The 26,871-nt window shown below is 34.9% G+C and overlaps 2 protein-coding genes across 2 annotated transcripts; one reads left to right on the top strand and one right to left on the bottom strand.

The window, feature by feature from the left end:
* Positions 1 to 937: 937 nt before the first annotated feature.
* LOC148543933 (uncharacterized) lies at positions 938 to 1,548 on the bottom strand. Its single transcript, XM_088498463.1, has 3 exons — positions 1,471 to 1,548; positions 1,138 to 1,295; positions 938 to 1,004 (listed from the first exon to the last, which is right to left on the bottom strand). Exons 1-3 carry the CDS (start codon positions 1,546 to 1,548, stop codon positions 938 to 940), a joined length of 303 nt encoding a protein of 100 aa, XP_088354589.1.
* Positions 1,549 to 25,809: 24,261 nt separating this feature from the next.
* LOC148543932 (uncharacterized) lies at positions 25,810 to 26,621 on the top strand. The gene has a single exon (XM_088498462.1). It carries the CDS (start codon positions 25,994 to 25,996, stop codon positions 26,534 to 26,536), a length of 543 nt encoding a protein of 180 aa, XP_088354588.1. The 5' UTR covers positions 25,810 to 25,993; the 3' UTR covers positions 26,537 to 26,621.
* Positions 26,622 to 26,871: the final 250 nt, after the last annotated feature.

Below are 26,871 nucleotides of genomic sequence, written 5' to 3'. Positions count from 1 at the left end.
ATATCATATCATTAGTAGTGCAGAGAAAATATTGATGTATCATATCATATCAAAGCACTACATACTTTATAGACAATGTTTTTGATGAATCATGTAAGAACATATTGCAAACAACTTAAGCACCAATATTGCAGTCAATATTGCCTTTCATTGCCTTTTTTTTCATAACAATATTCTAGTGCTAATCAACAACTAAGCATGAAAGCACCCTAAACACTGCCAAATAACATTCAACTACAAAAATATATTGATGGAGAAGTACAAAGAATCATGATGCAGTAGCAACCAAGAAAGAGTGAGTACCATTCACGGTAACATTTCAGGCACATAGCATGGATGCAGTTAGGCAACACAATCTTACTATTCACTTCCATGCATATTCCACATTATTCTTCTCTTTCAATGTCTATATCAGAATGTTGTTGATGATCCTCATCGTCTTTTTTTCGATACCTCTCCATACAAACAGCTTCTATTTCTTATCCTCTGAATCTGTAACCCCTCTCTGAAGTTGTAATAAAGACAGATAAATTACCGCTGATCAGTGCAAAAACTCAACAAATCAGCCAAATTAACTGACACAAAGATGCAAAACAACTTATCATACAATAAAATAGAGGAACAAATACCATAGAATCTCTAATGCTAGCTTTCCTTTCATGAGTAGACATGGTAGTTGTTCCATCCACATATACCTGCACCATGAGAAACATTTTTCAGCCTATCCCAATTTCTCAGCTCAATATGAAAAATCCCAATAACTAATCAATGTCTGTACCTTGTAAATTAGGATTCTTAACAAGCCAAGTGCTCTAGAGAATCCGATGACGAAGGAACTACCATCTCGTCCGTGCTTCCTTCTCGTCTCAACTACTCCCCTGAGCACAGGCACTGCATCATGTTCTTCAAACTCCTCCTCTTCTTCCTCCTCCTCTGCCTATTTCCATTTCCCATGCTTTCTCAACTCACCCAATAACTTCCCATAAGCCACAACCGTTGAACCACTGTCACATATCAAATTCAAATGAAATAACAAAATCATCACCGAAAACAACAAAAAACTGTTTCCATTTCCTATTCAATTAAACATTTAAGTACCAATATTTGAAAGATACAAATCAACATGATACTTATTACCTCTCAAGATCATATCCTCCAACACCTAGAACAAAGTCCACATCCACAAATACACTTCCTTTAACCGAGTTGCCAACAAGATTTTTTATTATTTGTCTGAATCTCCCAGGATCTCCCATAACAATGTCTGGAACTTTATCAGAAACAAACACTGCCAACTATAATTCCTAAAACAATTTAAAAGTCAAAATTGGAAGAATAGCAACCATGTGGAAAATGAAATAAGATCATTAGTTAAAGAAAAGGAATTAGAATTATCAAATTCTGAAGCTTGCATGAATCAAAATAACCTTAGAATAATCTGAAATAATAGAATGCCATGTGAGAGATGACCTGAAAGAACTTGGAGAAGCACAAGGGAGATGGCTGAGGAGGTTGCTTTGCTGTTCCATTAAAAGCATTGGCTGCCATTGTCAAAATCTCTCAAGTTCAAATCCTGAACCAATTTCCAAATGGTCAACACTTACTATGAGCCTTTGCACACATTAATTAGTTGAAAACATCAAAACTTCATGAACCAAATCAAATTGAAACCAAGCGAATGGACCAGGAGAAAGTGACGGACACTTAAGTAACAATCATTGGAAGAGATAAAGAGAGAGGGAAAGAGAGAATGGACCTGACGTAAGCAGAGAAAGAGAGAGATCAATCGACAACCCCAAATCACAAGCCTGGCACAAAATCTATGATCAGAACACCGTTTTATAGTAACAAGAGCATATCCAGAAATTGAGCTTTCTCCTACAACCAAACACTAAACCACAAACTAGTGTAATCACATTGTAAAACTAATTTGTCAAACTAATTGAGTTGAAGTAATGTGATGAATTGATTATGCTAACTAGGTTTTAGTAATATTGATGTGATTGTTATTAACAAACGCAAATTTAGAATTTCATTATGAAAATAGTAGATACAAAAATTGCAAAAATAAATCTAATAATCAGAGACACGGAGAGGAACGTACAAGAAGTTGCGACGGCGATGGGATCTGGCGACGGGCTCATAGCGATGGGACCGACAAAGACGTTGCAACGACAAGTCTGTGGAAGAAGAAGAACTTACATGCAGATTCACAAATCACAATGTGATAGAGTAACAGAGAGAGAGAGAGAGAGAGAGAGAGAGAGAGAGAGAGAGAGGAACTTACGAGGATGGCACGGTGTCGGGCTCAGCGGCGGAGGCGAAGAAGAAGAAGAAGAAGAAGAGCTCTGCTCTTCGGCGGAGGACGGCGGGTTTTCTCAGGCATCGGAGAAGAAGAAGATCTGCTGATCTGCTCTCTGCCTCTCTCCGGTAACTCCGTCTCTTGTCTCTACTCTCAGGCGTTGGAAAGGAAGAAACAGCCTCACTATGAACTCTCATTCTCTGAAAGTTTGGGAAATTGACTGAAATGAGCGAGGCGGGTAGTAAACGCGGGTATAGTATTTTGTTGATAAAAATCGACGGTACAATTGTCGATTTTAGTTAAAATAAAAATTGACATCTTGACCGTCTATTTTATATAATGGGTTAATATTTGGGGAATTGATTGAAATGAGGGAGGTGGGTAGTAAATGTGGGTATAATATTTTGTTGATAAAAATCGACGGTAACTGTGTCGATTTTAGTTAAAACAAAAATCGACGGTAACTTTGTCGATTTTAGTTAAAGCAAAAATCGACGATCGCTTTGTCGATTTTAGTTAAAAAATTGACACTTTAACTGTCTATTTTATATTTGGGGAATTAACTGCAACGGAGGAGTCGGGAAGCAAACGTGGGAGTAATATTTTGTTGATAAAAGTCGACGGTATTTTTTGTTGATTTTAATTAAAATAAAAATCTACACCACTTATCCAATATTAAGAGAAGATCTCTATCGTTTAAATTTACCGACGAGGAAAATCGTCGATATTATAATTATTAAAATAGACAACTAGTCCGTCGATTTAAAAAAAAATTATCTATCACTATCTCGTCGGCCATATGACGGTAATGGTAAAGGTTACTAAAATAATAAACGACATTGTCGTCGATTTTAATATTTTATTTTTAATAATTTTTTTCATTTTATCGACGACAAGCCGTTGATAAATATCGACGAAAATCTTGCCGTCGATTTTTGGCGTCGATAATTACATTATTTCTTGTAGTGAACATGGCTTAAATCACATAAGAAACAATACAACTATATAGAGATTCTAAATCCAAACTTATGACATGAATCGCACTAAATGTAACTCATAGTAGAAATTTGTAAATGATCGCACCAGAAAATCAACATGACTTAAATCATATAAGAAATAATACAACTACATAGAGACTCCAAATCTAAGCCTATGACAAGAATCACACTAAATTTAAATCAAAATGACATCGGAAATTAGAAATGATGACATGAGAAGACTCATTAACATGGCTTAAATCACATAAGAAACAATACAACTACATAGAGACTCTAAATCCAAGCTTATGACAAATATCACACTAAATCTAAATCCAAATGACACTAAAAATTGGAAATGATGACACGAGAAGACTCATCAACATGGTTTAAATCACAGAAGAAACAATACAAATTCTAAATCCAAGCCTATGATATAAATCACACTGAATGTAACTCATAATAAAATCCGAAAATTGCAAATGATTACACTAGAAAAATCATCAATATGGCTTAAATCATATAAGAAACAATGCAACTATATAGAGACTCCAAATCCAAGCCTATGAAAAGAATCACACTAAATTTAAATCAAAATGACACCGAAAATTAGAAATGATGACCTGAGAAGACTCATCAACATGGCTTAAATAATATAAGAAACAGTACAACTACAAAGAGACTCTAAATCCAAGCCTATGACAAGCATAGACAAGAATCACACTAAATCTAAATACCGAAACTTGAAATAATGATACCAGAAGACTCATCAACATGGCTTAAATCACATAAGAAACACTACACCTATATAGAAGCAGAAATGCATGATTCAAAATCAAGTTACTTTCAATAATGCTTCATCTTTTTGTTTTTTGGAAATGCATAGAGAGTTTCGCTGAGAGTTTTTTTGTTCGGTGTTGTTGATGATTTGAAATCTAGCACAGAGAGGTTTGTTGAGAGATTTTTCGTTTGGTGTTATTGTTGGTGATTCAACCTAGCAGAGAGAGGTTGGTTGAGAGATTTTTGAGAGTCGTTTCAAGTTCAATGTTAAAATGAGGTTTCGAAACGGTCTTTCATGTCAAAGAGCTTGCATTAAAACGTTATGTGTGTGGAGAGTGAGAGCATATTCGCACGCACTAGATAATAAAACTAGTTTTTGTTGTATTTTAACCAACTTAATTAAACTTAGCTGTAAAAAAAAACTTATATGTATAGTATTGCTGAATTTTATATAGTATAAGATTTACTATTCCATATCTATTACTATATATATACTAATCACTGAAAAACATTCATCTACAATCTGCATATCTATTTTGATATTGGCATCAAAGTTTATATAGTATGAGATTTACTATTCCATATCTATTACTATATACTAATCACTGGAAAAACGTTCAACTAATATGTCACTATAATTGCAAATAATCTTGAGATTGTATAATAAATTATTTCGTCACTCATGTTCTCAACTCGAGAATAAATGATCTAATATAAGTATTTTATCGAGTTATACTAATAAACATACATAAATTATGAATAATAAAATATTTAAGTGTCATATATAAACGGGATTGTCTATACATATAGCTTTAGGATATATAACTATTTAAGCCTTTGTTTGTTAGCGTTGCTGATGTTGCATTATTTTTTTTAGGATTAAAAGTCAAATTAGTCTCTAAAAGATGATTTGTTCTTTAAATTTGTTATTAAAAGATTTCATCAATTGAATTAGTTCTTCAAAAATTATAAATTAATTATTTTTGTCCTTAAGTTACTCAATTAATAGTTTTCGTTAATAATTGATGATACAGAACATTAACTCACATCATATATGACACTTAGCATATCCAATTAGACGCTGAACAAATATATTTATGAAAATCTATAAATTTAGTGTCGTTAGGTTATATTAGAATTAGGGTTTTTATAACACTACAAGAAATACCATTAAAATCGATCACCAAATTGATGGCTTTGCTGACGATAATATTAAAAATAGATGGCAAAATCAACGGCATAAGCTGTCGCTTTTAAATATGTCGATTTTTCAAAATTCTAACAAAATCGATGGCTTACCGGATACCGTCGATAATTTTTCAATAAAATCGACACCATTTTCGTCTATAATATGAGATTAAGATTTTTATCTATTTAGTAAAATCGATAACGCGCTTGTCAATATTTGATACATTAAATTTGACAAAGTAGCCGTCGATTTAATTATTAAAATACCGACAAGCATGTCATCAATTTTTATTTTCTTTTATCTATTTTGAATTTAAAAAGCAACAAGGATGCCGTCAATTTTAATAGCCATATATTTTTTATTTGAAAAATAGTAGACAATTAATGCAAATAAATTTTTAAATATAGAAATAAAATTTATACTAAATATTAGATAACGAGGCAAATAAATTTTTAAATATAAAAATAAAATTTATATTAAATAATAGATAATGAGTTTATAATCTTATCAAAATAATAAATAATTCTCTAAAATAAATTTAAGACAACATAAATAACTAAACTCAGACTTATATTCTTCTAAATTACAATCCAATAATAATACAAAATATTCAAAGTAAAGTAAATAACACTACTTGTACTCGTCTAAATAGTCCTCATCTAAGTCATCGAGATCATCAGAATCATCCTCCATTTGAGAACCCTGTGGCAGCCCTTGTGGCTGCAGGTTAGGTGGGAGTTTTCTACCTAGAGCTGTGCTTTTCTGGGAGCTTGAAAAAGTAAAAGGAGGAGGTGGGGGACACGTGTTCCAGAACTGCTAGGACCCATGACCCTCACATACTCAGTCACGTTGCTGAGTTGATGACTAAACTGATCCATTTGTGAGTTACTGGTATTGAGGTCCTCATGCAAGGATTCAATAGTCTATTGTCATTCTCTTTTCTCCCTTTGGTAGCGGTCTTCAAGCTTTCTATGTTTAGCAGCATGTTGTTCAATTTCTTTATTGAGTATTATAATTCGTTCTCTAAGATCCAAAATATCGGTGTTGGTGGTTGTGGTTGGCCTATCAACCCGGGGTCGCACCATGGAAGAGTTTCTTACCTCACCCATGTCATATACCCTACCTCTTCATTTTTCACCCACTGTTTCAATCCATATGCTTTATTTCCTCAGAGATAAGCAGTGGATCAATTACACCAGCCTCTATAGTAGCTTACCGCTCTTGTTCGATCAGCCTGAAACATGCACTCTTGAAATATCTCCTACAATGAGGAGAAATAGCAGTGTTAGGAGGCTCATTGGCTTGTTGAACGCATGATCTTGACGCACCCGTTCGGCCTTGACCATGACCACAACCACAATCTCTGTCTCTACCAACCATATCCTGTACACATTGAAATAAGCAAATTATTATCTATAACATAACCGATACAAGAAATTACAAAATATGAATTAAAGTAAATTAATATATTTGCAAACCAAGAATTTACAACTAAAACCTCAATCCGAGAGTTCCGAACTTCCATCATCATCAATGTAAGCATCATCATCATCATAGATCTCAATGCCATCGTCCTCCTCATTGTTTACATTAGGAACCTGGAGGTCAGCCACTTGAATTTGTATCATATCAACATCTCCTGACATAGATGCTAATGATGGTAGAAACTCGATTTCTGAAATGATCTTAGCATGTGGAGGCTCATCATTCTAATACACCTTAGTTTAAGACTCATTTTTTGCTTCCTCCATTATTTTTCGTGGTTTACATGTAATCACAACCTTCTAATTAGACTTATAACTTTGTGGGCATGTAATACACTTGTCTAGTTTTTGGCTCAAGAATGAATGGATCATAACTCCCATACCTTCTAAATGTAATAACTTACATGGTTCGCTTGCAAAACAAGGATGCTTGGCATCAAAATGCTTCCATGCTTCACCATAGGAAGGATGTGTCATCACACCATCGTTTCTGCACTTTTGGTGATGGCACAATATATGAGGGGCAGAGCTCAGTGAGGCATATAGCCTTTGTCGCCTTGGAATCAATGACAAATAATGCATTATTTTATGTGGCACCTCTTTATTTTTATCCTTCCTAGACTTAAATCTCTGCTCCCTACAAAATTTATATTGCCTAAGATGTGAGTACTAAACACTTGGTATGATGGTATCCTTTTGTTCTTGGAGATACTTGGTTCATAAGTTCCCTTCATCATCAAAGGTTGAATGTATGTACAACATGTGTTGGTTTGAATGAGGTTAAAAGCAAAGGATATTATGCAAAATCATAAACTCACCCAGGTTTATGAACTTTAAATAAATAAATAAATCAAATTAGATATAAGAAATAAATTAATAACGATGACAAGCATACACAAACCTAGAATCACTCTTATTTCTTTTTGTATGGATTAAGTAGCAAAAAGCAGCAGAAAGTAAATTTGAATTACCTTAGAAGCATTCTCAACCATTTCAATCTGAAGCTGAATCAATTAAAAAACAACAAATTTTCTTAACACTTATATTTGCAACACAGGCAAATGTAAACATTCAAACAAGGTCACACAGAACGTACACAATAAATCATAACAATGTCGATATAATTATAACAAATCATCGAAGAAATGAACATCATTAATGAAGAATGAAATTGCAGAAAGAGAAAGAGAGAGAGTAACTGATTTTTATTGAGTACCTTTAATTAGGACAGCAACAACAACGACGTAGAGTGACGGAGCAACGGCGACAGGACATTAGTGGACCAACGGTAGTGCAAAAGCAACAATGCAGCGGCGGCACGAGTGTCTGATGAGCAATGGCGTCACGACAGCAGTGGAGCAATGGCATGCGAGCGTGATGGAACGACGGCGTGCGAGCGTGTTGAAGCGACAGTAGCGCGAGCGTGTCGGAGTGACGGTAGCGGGAGCATGACAGAGTGATGGCGGTGCGGCGATAGCAGAGAAGGAGGGTTGGGGTGCGAGAAGTGGTGAAATGAAGGAATTTGGGTGAAATGGTGAATTTGGATAAAACTAGGAAGTGCAAGAAGTGTGAGCTGGGATCATTTTTTGTTGATAAAAATCGATGTTGTCGATTTTATTTAGGAAAAACAAAAGAACACTTTAACCGTCTATTTTATACATTAAATCTACACCATCCATCTGATTGTCAAAAGCGATTTAGATCGTCCAAATTTATCGACGGCATCACGATGTCAATATTTTAAATACTAAAATCAACGGTATATCCGTCAATTTTAAAGAAAAAAAAACTCTCATCCGTGTGTTTGTCGACAATCTGATGATAGTAAAAACATCACCAAAATAATAGACAGGTTGGTTGTCGATTTTAATATTTTATTTATAATTATATTTTTTTTTAAATTATATCGACAATAAGTCGTCGAAAAATACATTGTTTCTTGTAGTGTAATTGTAAAACTAAACTAAATTGATAGATTTTCATGAATATATTTATTCAGCATCCAATTGGATATGCTAGGTATCATGTATGCTATCAGTTAACATTTTATATCACCAGCATTAACGAAAACTATTAATTGAGTGACGAAATGATAAAAATAATTAATTTGTAATCTTTTAAAGACTAATTTGATTCATAAAATTTTTCAAGGACCAATGTGGAGAATGTCCCATCTTTTAGGGACTAATACTATTAGAAAGTCGCCGAATATCGTCAGATTTACTGAAAAAATCTGCCAGTAATCTATTTATCGTCGGATTTAGTGGCAGACTAAATCAGATGGTAAAAACCTCGCTAGTAACTGTTTACTGGCAAATTTTTCGTCCGCTGTTAATTAATTACCAGTGGATATAAACTTTTAATTGTCAAAACTTTTGAGCTTGTAACCGACAGTAATATATTATTTATTAGTAATTAAATTAATAACCACCGACAAATTTAATCGACAATAAACTTCAATTTTATTTTTTTTAATTTTGAATAGTAACATTTTTTTAGATGATAATATTTTTTTTTGCAATCTTAACATCCGAACAATGACACCAAATCACATTTGTACTATGATATAAATAATAATAAAATCACCAAAGGCCATGCCTCTAACGAAATTTTGCAATAGTAACATTTCCTTTTATTTTTGCATATTGTTCTATAACATCATCAGTGAGATCATCAAAGTTTGGAATGTAACCGTGTAAGCCTTTAGAAATTAAAGGCCAAAACTTGGGTAATCAATCCATAGCATAAGCAGCATATCCAGAAGCAGCAATTCTTTTGGTAAGACCAAAACAGAAATTTGAACCCTAATTACACCGTAAATTAGGGTTTACCGTTTATCCAACTAATGATTATAAATTACACTTATCTAACCTAACTTAATATAATTTCTAATTAAACTAATTAAATTAATATAACATATCCTAATCACAATTTTTTTAATCAAAATTTAATAAAATACTTAATAAAATTCTAACAAATAAAAAAATTAAAAATAAAAACTATAAAAAAATTATCTCTAATGGTAGCTGCAAGATGGTGGAAGCGTGATAGTGACTGGAGGCGGCAGTGAAACCTATGGTGGTGGAGCTAAAGTTTAGTAAATCCCAGGTGTAATATAACAAACAACCAAAAGAAAAAATGAATAACAACCTTACATTTGGCATGGTGGACTTTAGCGGTGGTGATGACTTCCGACAGCAAGGGACACCAACAGCGGCGGCGAAGGCTTTTCACGGAGACTCCAACAGCAGTGATGGCAATGTGCTGATCTGTGACAACGACGATGGGCCGACAACAGTTTTGGGTGGTGGCACAAGAACCTTTTTCAATGGAAGAGAGGGAGAGAGACGAGAGAAATATAATAGAGAGAGAGAGAGAGAAGAAGAGAAGAGAAAGTGAGTTTGCAATAGTGATAGGGAGGAGCTTCACGTTTGAAAATTATCCCAAATTTACTGTCAAATTTACTGGCGAAAAAATTCAATGATCAGGTGTTCGTCACTATTTAAACGCTGCGTTTCACTCATTTGTATTACCGCCAAAAATTTCTAACGCTATACCTGGCACTAATAAAATTTATTTTCGAGCCCCTATTTGTCATCGGATTTAGTTATGGATCTGATGGTAATTTATTCTAGGAAGGAATTTTTATTCGTAACCATTAGAAAATTCGCCGTTGAACTGATTGGTAACGGCCGACGCTAAATCCGACGTTATATATTAAATGCATTTTTTGTGATGTAATTTGACCATCAACTCTATTTTTGTATTTTGGTTTATAAACAGGGTAGATACTATGATATCGTTTTCATTTACCCATTTGTCTTTTAAGTAAGTTATAATTATATACAAAGAAATTGTAAGAAATCCACCTGGATTTTTTAAAATATCTTTATATTTTCCATTATTTCTCTGTAAAGAAACAAAAAACTAATAATTCATTTAAGACATGTTTAACCCTCACAAAAATATGTTAACTTTTTAAAGGAAATTTGTAGTTAATTATGGGTTGTAGTTTGTACATAAGAACTCGCTCTTCACATTGGGGGTTATACAACTCAATGATTTATTGTTAATTATGCCAAAATGCCATAATTGTTATTAAAAAAGAAAAAAATGTAACCTCCTAAAGCGAGATTTTTTTGATGTTTTCGAGAATATTTTTGAGAATATTGTTGAAAAATATGACAACTAGAATACACTATGAATATTTTTTTCATCGGTTTCGAGAACATATCGAAGTATAAAAATTATAAAACGTATATGACGTCAAAGGTATACTTTACAACCTAAGATTAATTATAGCCTTACAAAGTGTTTAGTCGGTTTTTAGCAAATCGATGGTGGTTCGATTCTAATGGTCTGTGAGCGAAACCAACTCTTCTTTTATAGGTACCAGTTTTCTAACAGTGCATCAAAGATCCTTGAATTAGACGAGATTTGAAGAAAAGACCAAAAACATAAAGACTTTGAAAATAAACTTGACTGAATTTGAAATGGTTTGTATTAAATTAAAATAAAGCAATAAAATGCCTTCGATTAAATCGAAGGACTTCGAATTAAAAAATAACAATGCGAAAATATAAATTTGGACGAGAAAGATAAACATTGCTTGAAAGATAAACTTTTAAGGAAAGTAAAAGTTTGCAGAAAATGTAAAGGAAAAATGAAAACAAGTGGAAGGAACCCTACAGAAATTTGACTTGAAGCAGACTCAGAAAGTCTCTGGGATGTGAGTGTGCGTGAGTAATTTCTGAAATGAAGTTCCAACCCCTATTTCTTCGAGCCTTCTCTTATTTATAGCCATTTCCTAACCAATCTATTTGAAGTGTAACTTCCATGTGCGTGAAAAACGTGAGTAACTGTTCCCGCTCTTTTGTTTGATCTTGCAAAGGCTAGAAAACAACCTTGGAATCCCAAGATCTTCGATTCACTTCTTCGAATAGCTCCTTGATTTGTTAAACTAACCAGATTCTTACTCGATGACCTTAAACACAAGATCCCTTTGATACCAACTCCCTTACAAAAACTCACTCACTACTCTTCGAGTAACCCTTTTTCCTCGAAATTAATTATTTTTTACCAACAAATTGCCCCCTAAGATTAATGTGTTTGTTCTCAAAATCATTTTTTGGAAGAGACAACACTTAATACTGATTTTATCATTAACGGGACGTACCTTAATTAGTCATAAATGATATTTACTTTCCCCCATTAACTTTTCATCTGTTTGACACGTTTCCCACAATTTACAGTCTCTTTCTTCCACCACTTCGCATTCTTCAGGAAGTTGCCTCTCTTTTTGAATTCTCTTCTGCAACAACGGTTAAAAACTACTCTTCTCTAAATTAGACTTTCTTACCATCATCTTACTTCCCAAATTCTTACTTTCTGAAGCTCCAATGTCTCTTTTTCCTCTGAACTCTTTGTTCTGCAACTGCAGTCTTTTTACCAACTTCTCATTTCCCTCATCAATGGCTTCTTCTTCGACTCACGTTGCTGCTCAAAACAAGGGCAAAGGCCATATGGCTCAAAATTAGGCTCTCCCAGCCTTGCAAATACTAAACCAAATCAATGATGAGATCATTGAAGATCCTCAACCTTGACTTGATGACACAAGGATTCTCATCCCTTTTACCATCAACAATGAAACTCACTGCTTTGTATGCCCTATTCAAACCCTAGATCGTGCCAACAAACGTCTTCATTTCTTCCTTAATGCACAAGGGGAAGATTTACTTATCAACCAAAATATTCTCATAACCCCTTTCATTAATCCCCAGAAACCCTTTAGGAACAACAGTAAAATCACCCCACGAGGAGCTGACTTATGGACCTGCACAGGCGCCTCGAATTGGAGAAGAGTGCCACCTAGAGGGCCCTTGGTATCCAGGACCTACTTCGACTTTCTCACTTTACACATTTAACTCATCCTTGGATTATTGGGGTTGTAGTCAACTTCTGGAACAGGACTACCAACAATTTCTACCTTCCTTGTGGAATGATTGGCTTTTTTCTACTCAACATGGCCGCTATTACTGGCCTCCCAGTTAGTTTTCCTGAACTGACCACTGATGTGCAACCAAATCCAGATTATAGGGTAGTTCATAGAACTTCCTATAGCGATTTTATTACTCAGAACATAGGTCAGGAAAATGAACCCGTGACTGATGAAGAGTATGTTGTATTTCTCTACTATTGGCTGAATGCCATTGTCTTCTGCTCCGAAGTGTTCAAATGCAGAAGCTCTTTCTCCCTTTGGCAGCTCTTTTAGATGAGGGTCATAACTTTAATTTGGCCAAATTAATTCTAGGACATTTATTCGAAGAGCTTGGCCACCTAGTCAACTGCCTTCAAAACAACTCTCCGATTAATGTAGGAGGTCCCCTCTGGCTTCTCCAACTTTGGTTGAATGCAAATTTTGAGAAATTTATGCGAAAGGATGGGTACGGTTCATCTGACAAACAACATATCGAATAATTCCGTCTAGCCCCTTTTCAACCAAATTTCCAGATACCCAGACAACTGAGGACCATTTCTGGGCTATTTTTTTCTCTCTTTCATTCTTGAAAGGACTTCAACAATAATGATCTCAATTTCACCCCATTTCTACGTCGAAACTGTGGTCCTTCATGGTTTGAACACATTCTCTTTCCAAATGATGACCAAGAGAATGAGATTGCCAATAAAAATTGGGTGAACTTCCTTTCTGTTCAAATAATTCTTACTGGATTGCCTCAATACAAGAAGGAACAATTCAAAGCAACTCTCTGTGCTTCTCGTTATATTGCCAGGCAACTTGGTTTCTCCCAAACCATTCTAGCTCCTCTTCCTCAAAACAGTCGACCCCTTTGTCACTTCGAATTAGGTTCGAAGGAACAACTTGAATTATGTCTCTCTGCCAACCAACAACAAAAAGAAAACTATGCTCATCTTATTTATGAGCGTAGTTCATACATAACTAAATCTTACTTCGACTGGTGGACTACATATTTTTCCAAATATAGTTGCACCCTCGAAGAGATAAAAAATTCTGCCATCAAGACCACTCCGACTACTGAAAGTTCACCAAAAAGAACTTCGAAGCGAAGAATTGAGGCTGTAGCACCACCAAAGCAGCTGCAAAAGAAAACTCGAAAAGCTCATACAAGAACTTCTAAAAGGGTAATCTTCCAATCAAACTTTTCTAAACCTCTTTTGATCATATTCGTTCAGACACATCTTGATTTCGAATTTTCCTTCATTACTAGGTTCATTCATCAAGCGAGAACTCTTCTGAAGAAAGTGAACAGCCAACACAAAATATATTTTCTGCTTCTTCCAATTCGGATGATGATTCAAAAATCGAACCGATCCCCCAGCTGATTCGAAAAAGATCCATTCCGGTAATTTTATGTCAAGTTCGAATATGTCAAATTAATTGGAAAGCTTTAACTTGCTAAATGTCTTATTCCAGATTGAGACAACTGCCCAAACCATACCTTCTTCGTTTGCTCCTGAACAACCACCACAACAAAACCAACCAAGATCAGAGCAACAAGAATCCCATTCATCAGCTCAGACTGTCATATCTGCTGAACATATATAGGTTATTTTGCCAACACCAACTGAAACCCAAGTGGTGGACTTGACACAAGAGCAACTCTCATCACCACAAAACCAACATATCAATAATCCTCCATCTCCAACTCACACTGCAACTCTCAATGAATCTCCTGTTACTCGTATTTTTTATTTACCCACTCAAGATCCAAAGACTGTTCCTTCTCCATAAAAATCTCCAGGTCCAAACAAAAACATTGAGCCTTCTACTTCGCAAGGTCCAGAATCATCATTTGAGGTCCCTGACATACCTTCACAACATTCTGATGCTGACCTTGCTAAACTGGTTCTCGTCTTAACTCGAATGGTTCAAGAAGACGAAGTACTGATTTCAACTTCACCTCCTACCGGCCTTTCTACATCTAGCCTTCCTTCAGAACTCAATCAACACACCCGCGAACAATTAAACACCCTTCTTATGCTCTTATCACATCTGCCTACTGAATGGACCGGCCAATCACACATGAATTCCCTCTTTCCTGATATTTTAAGCTCTTCCATTGAATTTCAGGTTCCTCCTCAATTCTCTGCTATAGTCAAGAAGTTTGTAAGGGTTTCTAATGATTGCATCATTTTTCAAGACAAGCTATAAGAAGCTAAGGAAAAAGTGGTCATAATCAAGACTGAGACAGAAGAAGTCAACAAAGTTCTTCGACCGATGAAGGCATCCTACAAAATATTTGATTTGAGGATTACTCAAGCCTGCACTACTCAAGCCCATTATAACAAACAAGAGGCAGAGCTTAAAACAGAACTGGCCCAAATTAATAGAAAAATTGTCCAAAATTTGAAAGAGGAAAGCTGACTTAGCTATACCCTTGGCTTTAGTTCAAAACAAGCAACAAAAACTTTTCAAAGAGCTTTGCACCGTAGAAGCCAAACAAGAAGAATGTCAGAAGCAGCTTGACAAAGATCAAAATGAAGAGTATGAGCATATTGAAGCACTGTCTACCTTGGACAGTGAAAGGGTCCAACTTTACTCTGACTTAGCAAAGCTTTTAGCACCTTCTAATCCTCCTACTTAGAGTATTTTTATGTACAATGACTCTTTTTGTGCTTTTATTTATCCATCTATCTTATTATTGGTCTTGATTTGGCATACATCGATATTGCTTCAAGTATTTTTCATTTATCAAATTGATCACATTCCCAGAATCAATATCTTTAATTCGATACGCATTTACCGAGTACAATTCAATTACTTGAAAAGGCCTTTCCCAAGTATGAGACCATTTACCAAGGAACCTTGACTTCTTTTCTATTGGCAATACAAATTTTAAGACAAATTCTCCTATACTGAAACATTTCTATTTTATGCGATGATTATAATTTCGAGCAACACTCTCTTTTTGTCGAATCATATTTTTGAGTGCCAAAATGCGTTCTGAGTCTAAATCGTTCATCTCATCATACATTGCATTCCAATAATCATTAACTTGCAAGTCATCTTGCCTCAAAATTCTCAATGTATTGAGATTAATCTCTAAAGGTAAAACTGCATCATGACTATACACCAATTTATAAGAAGTGTCTGATGACCCTCTTGGTGAATTTCGATAGGTCCATAATACTTGACTCAAAGTCTCATGCCAAGTTTGAGGTCTATTACCAATTTGTTTCTTGATCAGATTAATCAATATTTTATTTGCTGCCTCGACTTGCCCATTGGCTTGCGCATAATATGGGGGTAGAAGTAACCATATTAATGTTTCTCGAAGGTGCAAAATTCTTAATTCGCTGACCAATAAACATAGTCCCTTGATTAGTACTCAAAGTTTAGGGAATTCCAAATTGATGGATTATATGTTCCTCGATAAAGTCTATCACTTCATTTTGCCCAGCTTCTATTAAGGGAACAGCTTCAACCCACTTCGTGAAATAATCAATTGCTACCAAAATAAATTTATGGTTTCTCGATGAAGGAGGGTATATCAACCCAATTAGATCTAAAGCCCATCCATGAAAAGGCCATGGTTTAATAATCGAATGTAATTCAGATGCTGGTATCTGTTGTATCCTTCCATGACATTGGCATTCTTGGCATGCTTTTGCATAATCGATGCAATCTGTAATTATAGAAGGCCAATAGACATGATTTCGACATAACACCCATTTCATTTTCATACCAGCCTGATGGGCTCCACATATACCTTTGTGAACTTCCCCTAAAGCTATATCCTGATCGACTTGACTTAAACATCTCGAAAGGCTTCCATCAATTCCTTTCTTATATAACTCGTCAGCCATCAACACAAAGTTCATCGCTTTCGACTTTATTTTCCTATCAACTCAAACATTAGGATCTTTTAAATAAATGGCAATGTGTTTCCTCCAATCATCATCTTCCCATTCATCCAAACACAAAGCCTCTCTTTCATCGATAGGCACTAAAATTTGACAAACTTTTGCCAGTTTCCTCAATGTTTCTAGGAATACCTTATATTTGGAAGTAATTTGGGCCAACTCATTAGTGATTTCATTTTGAATTCTCGAAATATGAATTAAAGAAACTTTTCAGAAATAAGTTAACAATTCCCATGCCGTCGCTAAATACTTTTGCAACTTCTCATTGTTACATTTAAACTCCTTTGATAACTGTTTCAAAACCAACCGAGAATCCCCAAAGATTTGAATTTCAAAAGCCCCTTTTCCAATCAAGATTTTGAGGCCTAATATTAAAGCCTCATATTCGGCCACATTATTTGAACAAGGGTACTTCAACTCAAACAGAAATTCCGATGGAACTCCCTTTGGTAAAATAATTAAAATTCCTACACCAGCACCATCCTTATGTTTTGAACCATCAAAATGCAATTTACAATAATCAACATGAACATCAATTGTGTTTGCCCCCTAGTCATTCAGACTATTCGAATGATCTACTAGAAAATCTGCAATGACCCGACCTTTCACAGCTTTTGCTGGAACATACTGTAAATCGAATTCTGTTAAAGCCAATATCCATTTTCCTACTCAACCTCTCAACATATATTTAATTAGGTCCGTTTGTGTAATAATTTTCATAAGTTTTGCAACCATATAACATTTTAACTTTGTGTAAGCATAATATAAAGACAAGCACAATTTTTCGATAGGTGAATACCTAGTCTCGATATCAGTTAATACCCGAATAAGGTAATAAACGGCTCGTTCATGACCATTCTCATCATCCTGAGCCAACATACACCCAATTGTGTTCAAGGATGCCGCATAATTTTAGAGGCTCATAAGGGCGAACATTTGCCATTACTGGAGCTCTGGACAAATAAGCTTTAAGTGATTCAAAAGCCTCTTGATGTTCTTCTGTCCATTCAAACTGAGATTCATTTTTAAGTTTCACCAAAGGTACAAATATTCGAGTTTGACCTGAAAGGTTCGATATAAATCTTCTAAGATAGTTAATCTTTCAAAGAAAAGATTGTACTTCTTTCTTTGACTTAGGAAGGGATAATGCTAAGATTACATCAGCTTTATTCTTATCGATAGCGATCCCCTTTTTGTGAATGACAAATCCTAAAAAATTCCCGGCTGATACACCAAATGCACATTTTAAAGGATTTATTTTAATCCTTTTTTTTTCGCATAGTGATAAATGCTTTTTTCAAATGATCGATATGTTGAGTCACAGAATTTGACTTAATCATAACATCATCGATATATACTTCCATAAATTTTCTAATATACTCATGAAAAATAGTATTCATGGCACGTTGATACGTTGTACCAGCATTTTTCAAACCGAATGGCATAACAACCCATTCATATGTGCCTAGTGCTCTGGGACATCAAAAAGCAGTTTTGGACACATCATCTTCTGTAATGAAGATTTGATTATATCCCGAATATCTATCCATAAAACTTAAAATCTCATTTTCTGCAGCAGAATCAATTAACATATCTGCTATGGGTATAAAATATTCATCCTTACGAGTGGCATTATTCAGATCTCGAAAATCAATACACACTCTTAACTTCCCATTCTTCTTCATTACAGGGACACTGCTTGAAACCCATTCCATATAACGTGCGGTTTGAATAAATTTTTCCTTAATCAAGCATTCAATCTCTTCTTTAATCTTTTGATTAATTTCAGGAGCAAATCATCGAGGCGTTTGCTTTATGGGTCGAGCATTCGGTTTTAAAGCTAGTCGATGTTCCACAAGAGAACGATCAAGACCACGCATCTCATGATAATCCCAAGTAAAACAATCTTTAAACTCGTACAAAAGATGACATAATTCAGTTCAAAATGGGTCTGGAAGATCCTTACAAATGTAAGTAATTCGAACATCATCGTCAGATCCTAGATTAATTTCTTCTAAGGGATCTTGCGACTCAAAACCTCTCACATTTTCATCATCTTTTACCAAATATTTTTCAAAACCCAATGGTTCTAAATCATAGATACAATCAAAAGATAAATCAACAGACTCATTAGGATTGAAACAAACTTGATCATTTACTAGATTAACAACAGTTTTATTTTCAATTCAATGTACTTTTGCTATATCAGCAGCAGTTTGGTTGACAATATTACTAGAATTATAGGAAAAAAAAGGAATTTAAACCATGACTAAATTCGACCGAAGGGATCGAACCTATATTATAAGAAGATGAAACTACTTTTCTAAATGACTCGACCTCATCAGAAGAATCATTTTTATTCTCTACTGAAAAGAAATTACTGATAAACCCCATTTTTAGGGTTTATCTTGTGCCTAATTTAGTGGATTTTATCAACTTTTTTCACACTTATTCATACAATTTGCATATTTTACATTCTCCTTCCTAATTTCGTGCTATGATTGAAAACATGCTTCTTTGGCCTTAAATTTGCTAATTTTAATCTTCTCTTATTACCATTCGATGCCATGATACGTTTGTTAAGTATTTTCAGGATTTATAGGACAGGAATGGCTTAGAGGATGAAAAAGAAGCATGCAAAAGTGGAAGGAACACAAGAAAATTAAAGTGTTGAGAATCTGGTAGCGATGCGCACGCGTGGACGACGCATACGCGTGACTGAGCCAATGTCCAAATGATGCACATGGGTGGATGACGCCTATGCATGGCCAGTGAAATGTCCAGCGACACGTACGCATGGCTGACGCGTACGCGTAACAGAGCGTCACGTGCTGCATTAAACAGAAAACGTTGGGGGCGATTTCTGGACTGCTTTGGACCCAGTTTCAGGCCCAAAAATACTGATTAGAGACTGTAGAGTGGAGCTGGAAGGGGAAATCAATTCACTTCACATTCATACACACAATTTTAGGTTTTAGATGTAGGTTTCTAGAGAGAGGGGCTCTCTCCTCTCTCTAGGTTTTAGGGTTTTTAGTCTTAGTTCTTCTCAAATTCAGATTTCTACCTTCCTTTAATTTAGTTTTCTCTTACTTTTATTTGTTCTAGCACTTTAGTTATCTACTTCACTTATAGATTCCTTTATTTTGCTAATTTAGTTTATGAGTTCATGTGTTACTCTCAATTCTCATTAATGCAATTTATGTTTCATGTTTCTTATTGTTCAATTGTTTTGTTATGGTTATTTCTTTGCTTTTAATTTGTACCTTCTAAGTGTTTGATAAAATGCTTGGCTGGATTTTAATTTAGATTTTTATGTTCTTGACTTGAATTGATTATTTAGAGACTCTTGAATTATCAAAAGTCCTTTGTTAAATGGTAATTGGAGATTTCCGGTTAGCTTGAACTTCACCAAAGCTAGTCTCTCACTGTGAGTTGACTAGGACTTGTGAACTCAAGTTAATTGTATGCACTTGACCTTCCTCCATTGGTTAGAGGTTGTGAAGGCAATTCACATTTACCATCACAATTGATAATGATAATAAGGATAGGACTTCTAATTCTCAATCCTTGCTAAGAGCTTTCTTAGTTATTAGTTTATTTTTATCGCAATCTATATTTTCTTGTTCCTTATTTCAAAAATCCCAAAAATATACTTTTCCATAACCAATAATGGATACACTTCCCTGCAATTCCTTGAGAGACAACCCGAGGTTTAAAAACTTCGGTTATTTTATTGGGTTTGTATTTATGACAAACAATTTAAACATTGACCGAGGATAATTTGTTGGTTTATAACTATACTTGCAACGTGACATTTTTGTGAAAATCGTTACTGACAATTTTCCTCCGTCAATTACTTAGATATTTATTTAAAGTTACCAGATAATTCGAGACATCTTGTTCACTTGCCATCGAAGAACGTCCTCGAATCACCACTTGTGTTGAGCAATCCCACCCAGTCGGAGGAATACTAAGTTGTGGATAACGAAGCTTCACACTCAAACCCTCTGAAGTCAGATAGCACCATTCACAATTGTAAGAATTAAGTATCCTGTCAACATTCAAAGGTTTCAGTTTAGGACTATACACTCTAAAATCGACGTGAAACTGCTTGACATACAGATTCGAATCAGCCTTAACCACTTTATGTTTTCCATCATCTGTCCAAAGGAGGATGCTTTGATGCACGGTGGATAGCACAGCCCCAATTCCATGGATCCAATCATGTTCTAGTAAGGTATTATAACTAGCCTTTGAAGACACCACAACGAAGACAGTGTTTCGATCAGAGGACCCAACTTTCACTCCCAAAGTAACCAAACCTTTAGCAGGAGTCGAAGCACCACTAAAGTCTGTTACCGAAATATTAGTAGGGATTAAATCATCTGGATGCTTTCTGACCTTCATCAACATCCTTTCTGGTAGGAGGCTAATAGCTGCTCCTCCATCAATCAGAACTTTGTTTATTTTTATCCCACTCATGGTTGCGGTAACGTGTAGTGGGCGCAAATAAGATTTTTTTCTCTTAGAGGGCCTTCGAAAATAACCCAATTCATCCTCATATCGAATGAATGAAAAGGCTTCCTCCTCATCAACATCATAATCCTCTATTGGATTACCTTCATATTCTCTCAGATACTCAGTTGGGATAATTGAAATGGTACCAACCATATCATCTTCTCCTTCTTCAAAGTACTCTTCATCCAAACCAGCAACCTTATCCTTATCACCATCTGAAGTAGTAACCACTCCTTTTCTTTTATCCAACTTCACAGGGGAAGAAACTCCCTTTGGATACATCTCTACATCAGTCGGGAAGACTATTCGAGAATGCACTGAAGGTGTTGCCCCCTTGACTTTGTCAACTGGAGGCTCTTTGGGAAGCTGTCGTCCTCTTCGTCCTCTGCCCCTAGGATACCCTCTAGGTCGGCCATGGAAGTAAGGATATCGACCTCGAGGAGGACCTCTATTCCCCCAATGTGGGTTACGCTTATAATAAACGTCCGTGTTCTGAAACTTTTGACAGTTTCTAATCCATTGTACACCTATGGCTTGAGAACGGTTTACAGGCGCAATAGTGCCTTTCTGAGGAACTCCAGAACTTTGCCCTTCCATTCGTCGAATAGGCTATTTCTGACGGGCCTATTCTTCTCTGTGAGCCAATTTTTTCTTCTTCCTTTTCTTTTCGATAATAAGCGCAGGCTCAGCATAAAAAACTGCATTGCATCGAGGACACAGAGATACATCTCGATCCTTTAATTTCTGTTGCACCAAGAAATCCAACAACCCATCTCCTGCCCCAGGGTACATAGATCGGACATCTGATTCAAAGTTTCCTAGGGCCATATCGAAGTCATAAGATATTCCAACCATATTTACTCCGAAATATGGTTCAGCAAAATTGGCTTCACTATCAAAAGGATCAGAATCTACTTTCATTTCTTTCTTTCCATCATCGAACTTCAACCGTCCTTCCATGATGGCTTCTTGTATCAAATCCCTGAAACGAACACAATTGTTAGTCGAATGACTAGTTGCTTGGTGAAACTTACAATAAGGTTTCTCTTTTAAATCTTTTACCGAAAGCAAAGTTCTGCCTTTAGGTAAAACTAACTGTTTATCTTTAAGCAACACATCGAAAATCTGATCAAATTTCAAAATATCAAAACTATATCTTTTTCCATTTTTCAGTTTTGAATCATTTGACTTCTCATTGTTAGAGATTTTCTTGAGTAAAGAACAGATATAAGGAGGGCCTTTCCTAAGTTTAGTCAAATCAACCTCTGCATCCAAATCAAACTCCTCATCAGAGGAATCCATGGCCACATAGGAAACTTTCTCCTTACGAGAGAAAGGTTTACTCTTCAACCTCCTTTCGTTCTTATATCTCTCTTTCTCTTTCTTCAGCACTTCTACTTGATGAACTCTTTCAGCCAAATAGGCTAATTCAGGAATATGCAAATTAAATAGTTTTCGACGCATATAAAATTCTAACTCCATAACTGCTATCTTTACTACTTCATTTTCAGGAAGTGATACATAACAATGACTTCTAGCATTTTTGAAACAAATCATGTAGTCATCGATGGTTTCACCATCTTCATGTTTCAAAGCCACTAGGTCAGTAACAGCCATATTCAGTTCTCCTCGATAAAATTGGGCATGAAAAGCAGTTTCTAACTAAGCCCATGTTGTTATCGAATTTGGTCTAAGATTAGAAAACCAAGTAAACGCATTTTTCGTTAACGAAGAAGGAAAAAACTTCATTTTCAAACTTTCATCATTAGCCAAATTTCCAATTTCGACCAAATACCGAGCAACATGTTCAGTAGTCGATTCCCCAACTTTTCTTGTAAATTTTGTAATTATTTTTGGATTTTTTATTCCTCTTGGAACTTCGGCCATTTGGACATTATGAGGAAAAGCTGGCACAAAATGAGGTTGATTCATGAATCCTATATTAAATCCAACCCTATTAAGCACATCTTCCACAATTCTTGTAACCTGATAACGTTCACCGACTTGATTAGCGCGTAATCGAGCCAGGACATCATCTGCATTTTGACCGCGAGGAACTAACTGAGGATTTTCTCTGTTTCTAAAAATATCATTTACGTTTTGAAATAAATTTTCAAAACCCTCATTATTTCCTCTAGCATCTTGTCTTTCTCCTTCATCATAATCAACGATTTAAGCAATTCGCTCGACTTTCCTCACAAGACGATCGAACTTTGATTTGTGATCGGCCATCATAGGATTTAGAATTGTGGTCATTTGTTGAGTCAATAAATTGACCAAATCATGATGGATTTCTTCTACATGTTGTCGAAATGCTGCTATTGAATTAGAAGTATTCGATGTAGAACCCACATTATTATGATCACGAGAATACTCGAATTGCTGTTGCAGATTTTGAACATTGTTTACTCCACTTGTGCCTCCAAATCGGATCGAAGGATCAAAACCACTTATTGGTGGAGTATAACCTAGAGGAAGGCCATAAGGAGGCCAACCAATAGTTATCTGTGGCTGTATTGGCGGTGGATTACCACGTGGACGAGTATTACGCCCGTTATTTCTAGCTTGTACATTAGTAACTGGCACACTTTCACTTACAACTGCCCCTTCCAAACGTGAAATAACGTCCAAAGGTTGTACATTTACTGGTGCACTATCATTTGTGGCTGAACCACCATTCACATTAGAAACCTCGTCAGCCATGTGAATAATTCTTCCATTCCTTAATTGCATACACTAAGTGACACCAAAATCATTTGACACACTTTAATTTAAAACTGTCGCACCGGGCGTGCCAATTTGTTTAGTCGATTTTTAGCAAATCGATGTGTTTCGATTCTAATGGTCTGGGAGCGAAACCAACTCCTCTTTTGCAGGTACCAGTTTTCTAATAGTGCATCAAAGATCCTCGAATTAGACGAGATTTGAAGAAAAGACCAAAAACATAAAGACTTTGAAAATAAACTTGACTGAATTTGAAATGGTTTGTATTAAATTTAAAGCAATAAAATTCTTTCGATTAAATTGAAGGACTTCGAATTCAAAAATAAATTTGGACTAGAAATATAAACTTGCAAGGAAAGTAAAAGTCTGCAGAAAATGTAAAGGAAAAATGAAAACAAGTGGAAGGAACCCTACAGAAATTTGACTCGAAGCAGACTCAAAAAGTCTCTGGGATGTGAGTGTGCGTGAGTAATTTCTGAAATGAAGTTCCAACCCCTGTTTCTTCGAGCCTTCCCTTATTTATAGCCATTTCCTAACCAATCGATTTGAAGTGTAACTTCCATGTGCGTGAAAAACGTGAGTAAAGGTTCCCGCTCTTTTGCTTGATCTTACAAAGGCTAGAGAACAACCTTCGAATCCCAAGATCTTCGATTCACTTCTTCGAATAGCTCCTCGATTTGTTAAACTAACCAGATTCTTACTCGATGACCTTAAACACAAGATCCCTTCGATACCAATTCTCTTACAAAAACTCACTCACTACTCTTCGAGTAACACTTTTTCTCGAAATTAATTATTTTTGACCAACACAAAGTTAAAGTTCATACTTCTACTTTGGTCGAATCATTTGTTTTCATGGATTTATCACTATACACTTAAAAAAATTCTTTTGTTGTGTTGGAGATAATCTATTCACAACTTTTGTGTCAGTTTTTTTTTTTTTTTTTATCATTATTGGTTTGCTAGTTACACAAAAATAAAAGCAGTATCTAATACGAATTTTTAATGTATGTTTTAAAAATATAAGTTCTTAAATTACTATTAAAATATTCAACTATTTATAAATATTATTACTTTGTCATGAATTATGATGTCACTTTTTTTTTAAATTTAAACGGATAAAAATAAACAATATAAATAATTATATTTTTAATATACACTCCCCCTTCAAGTATCTTTTTTGAATTTGTTTAATTTTTATACAAGCTTTGTTTTTCATTTTTATTTTATTTGTCTAATGTTATTTTTTTCAATTTTAAAATTTACTAAGTATTGAAATCTAAATTTTTCAGATATAAAACTCTAATACCATATTACGATATATGTATAAAAATATGATTGTTATTAATTAATTATGTATTTAGATTATTTTTTAATTAACAAAATAAAAAATATATATTTATTTATTAAAAACTATTAATGTTAAGATAGTATTTATTATAAAAAAATATACACAGTAACGAGATTGATTTATTTTTTGTGATGTCTTATGCATCACAACACTAGTATATAAAAAAAACCATTATCAATTATCATGCTATATGACCAACAATTCTGTAATAATAATAATAATAATAATAATAATAATAATAATAATAATAATAATAATAATAATAATAATAATAAGAAAATTAACTATATAGAATCTCTTTCTATTTTATGAATAAAAAAATAATTTTAATGTATTTTACATAATTATTTAATTATATTAATTTTTTTGAATAATTATTGAAGACATTAATCTAAAATATAATTATTTTTAATAAATGTGACCTTATGTAATTAGACATACGTGTAAAATTATTTTATATCGACGAATCCATTAAAATTATATATATATATATATATATATATATATTGAATACAAAATGATTAATTATCGAGCTTTGTTGAATAAAAGAAGTTATATTGGTGCAGATTTTCGCTAGGAAGTGTGTGTTTCATATGCTCGCTCTGCTATATGACGATGATCTTGATGAGACAACATCCTTAAAGATAAAACACCGACAAATGGTGTGGTCACTGATCACCATATATTACAACAACTATATCTCCCCATTTTCAGTCACAACATTTCTTTCTCTTTTGCTCCTATTTCCATCTCTGTGAAAGGAAAATGACGAATTTAGCCATGTTGTTCATCACCTTGTCCATAATCTGGGTTTTATTTTCAGTACCCTCAACTGTTTCAGAGATCACTCGCCATCACGAACAACCTCAACACACAATGTGCAATGAGTGTGAAGAAAACCCACCATTGCCACCTCCACCGCCTCCGGAGATAAAGTGCCCACCACCGCCGGTCCCTGTGATAGAGTGTCCACCACCGCCGGTCCCTGTGATAGAGAGTCCACCACCGCCGGTCCCTGTGATAGAGAGTCCACCACCACCAGGGCTTCCATCACCTTGGCCACCACGGCCGACAAGGCCACCACGGCCACCACGGCCACCATTGCCACCAATATTGCCACCAATATTACCACCATCGCCACCACTTCCACCACTGCTACCACCACCACCACGGCCACCACTGTATCCTGAAGGGCCGGAAGTAGGAGAGGATTACGATGATTACAATGACGGCGAAAAGTTGGTGCCAGCAATGCAGTACTTGACTTTCGTAGCCCTCCTTTCGCTTCCATATTACTTGTTAGTTTAGGTGTGCATTGTTTCTGGTGATGCTTCTTCCCATTCGCTTGTGTTCTTGTATTGTGGCAATAACAGTAAACTTATAAAGTTGTTTATATTTGATTTGCATGATAACTAATTTTAATGTCTAAGATACTTCATTACATTCTACATATGTAGAATATAGAATATCACTATTATAATTATTTATCTATAAATAAAGGTTTATGTATAATGTATAATTTAAATAAGAAGAATGATAGGTCAGCAATTTTTGTGATTTATAGCTAATTAGTTATCAAATAGTCATTAATAATGGTTTTAATGGTTTTAATGGTGAGAGATTTCATCGAATGACTCACTTTT

The sequence above is a fragment of the Arachis ipaensis genome, chromosome B9 (assembly GCF_059453495.1).
Source record: "Arachis ipaensis isolate K30076 ecotype BB chromosome B9, ASM5945349v1, whole genome shotgun sequence".
Lineage (NCBI taxonomy): Eukaryota > Viridiplantae > Streptophyta > Magnoliopsida > Fabales > Fabaceae > Arachis > Arachis ipaensis.
Note: the sequence above shows the minus strand (reverse complement) of the source record. Positions and strands in the feature narration are given on the sequence as shown.

Excerpts from the sequence above, each read along its gene's own strand:
- LOC148543933 (XM_088498463.1), bottom strand. The coding sequence starts at position 1,548 with ATGGCAGCCAATGCTTTTAATGGAACAGCAAAGCAACCTCCTCAGCCA. Across the intron at positions 1,296-1,470 it reads GCTTCTCCAAGTTCTTTCAG|TTGGCAGTGTTTGTTTCTGA; the intron begins GTCATCTCTCAC and ends TAGGAATTATAG. Across the intron at positions 1,005-1,137 it reads GGAGGATATGATCTTGAGAG|TGGTTCAACGGTTGTGGCTT; the intron begins GTAATAAGTATC and ends GATATGTGACAG.
- LOC148543932 (XM_088498462.1), top strand. The coding sequence starts at position 25,994 with ATGACGAATTTAGCCATGTTGTTCATCACCTTGTCCATAATCTGGGTT.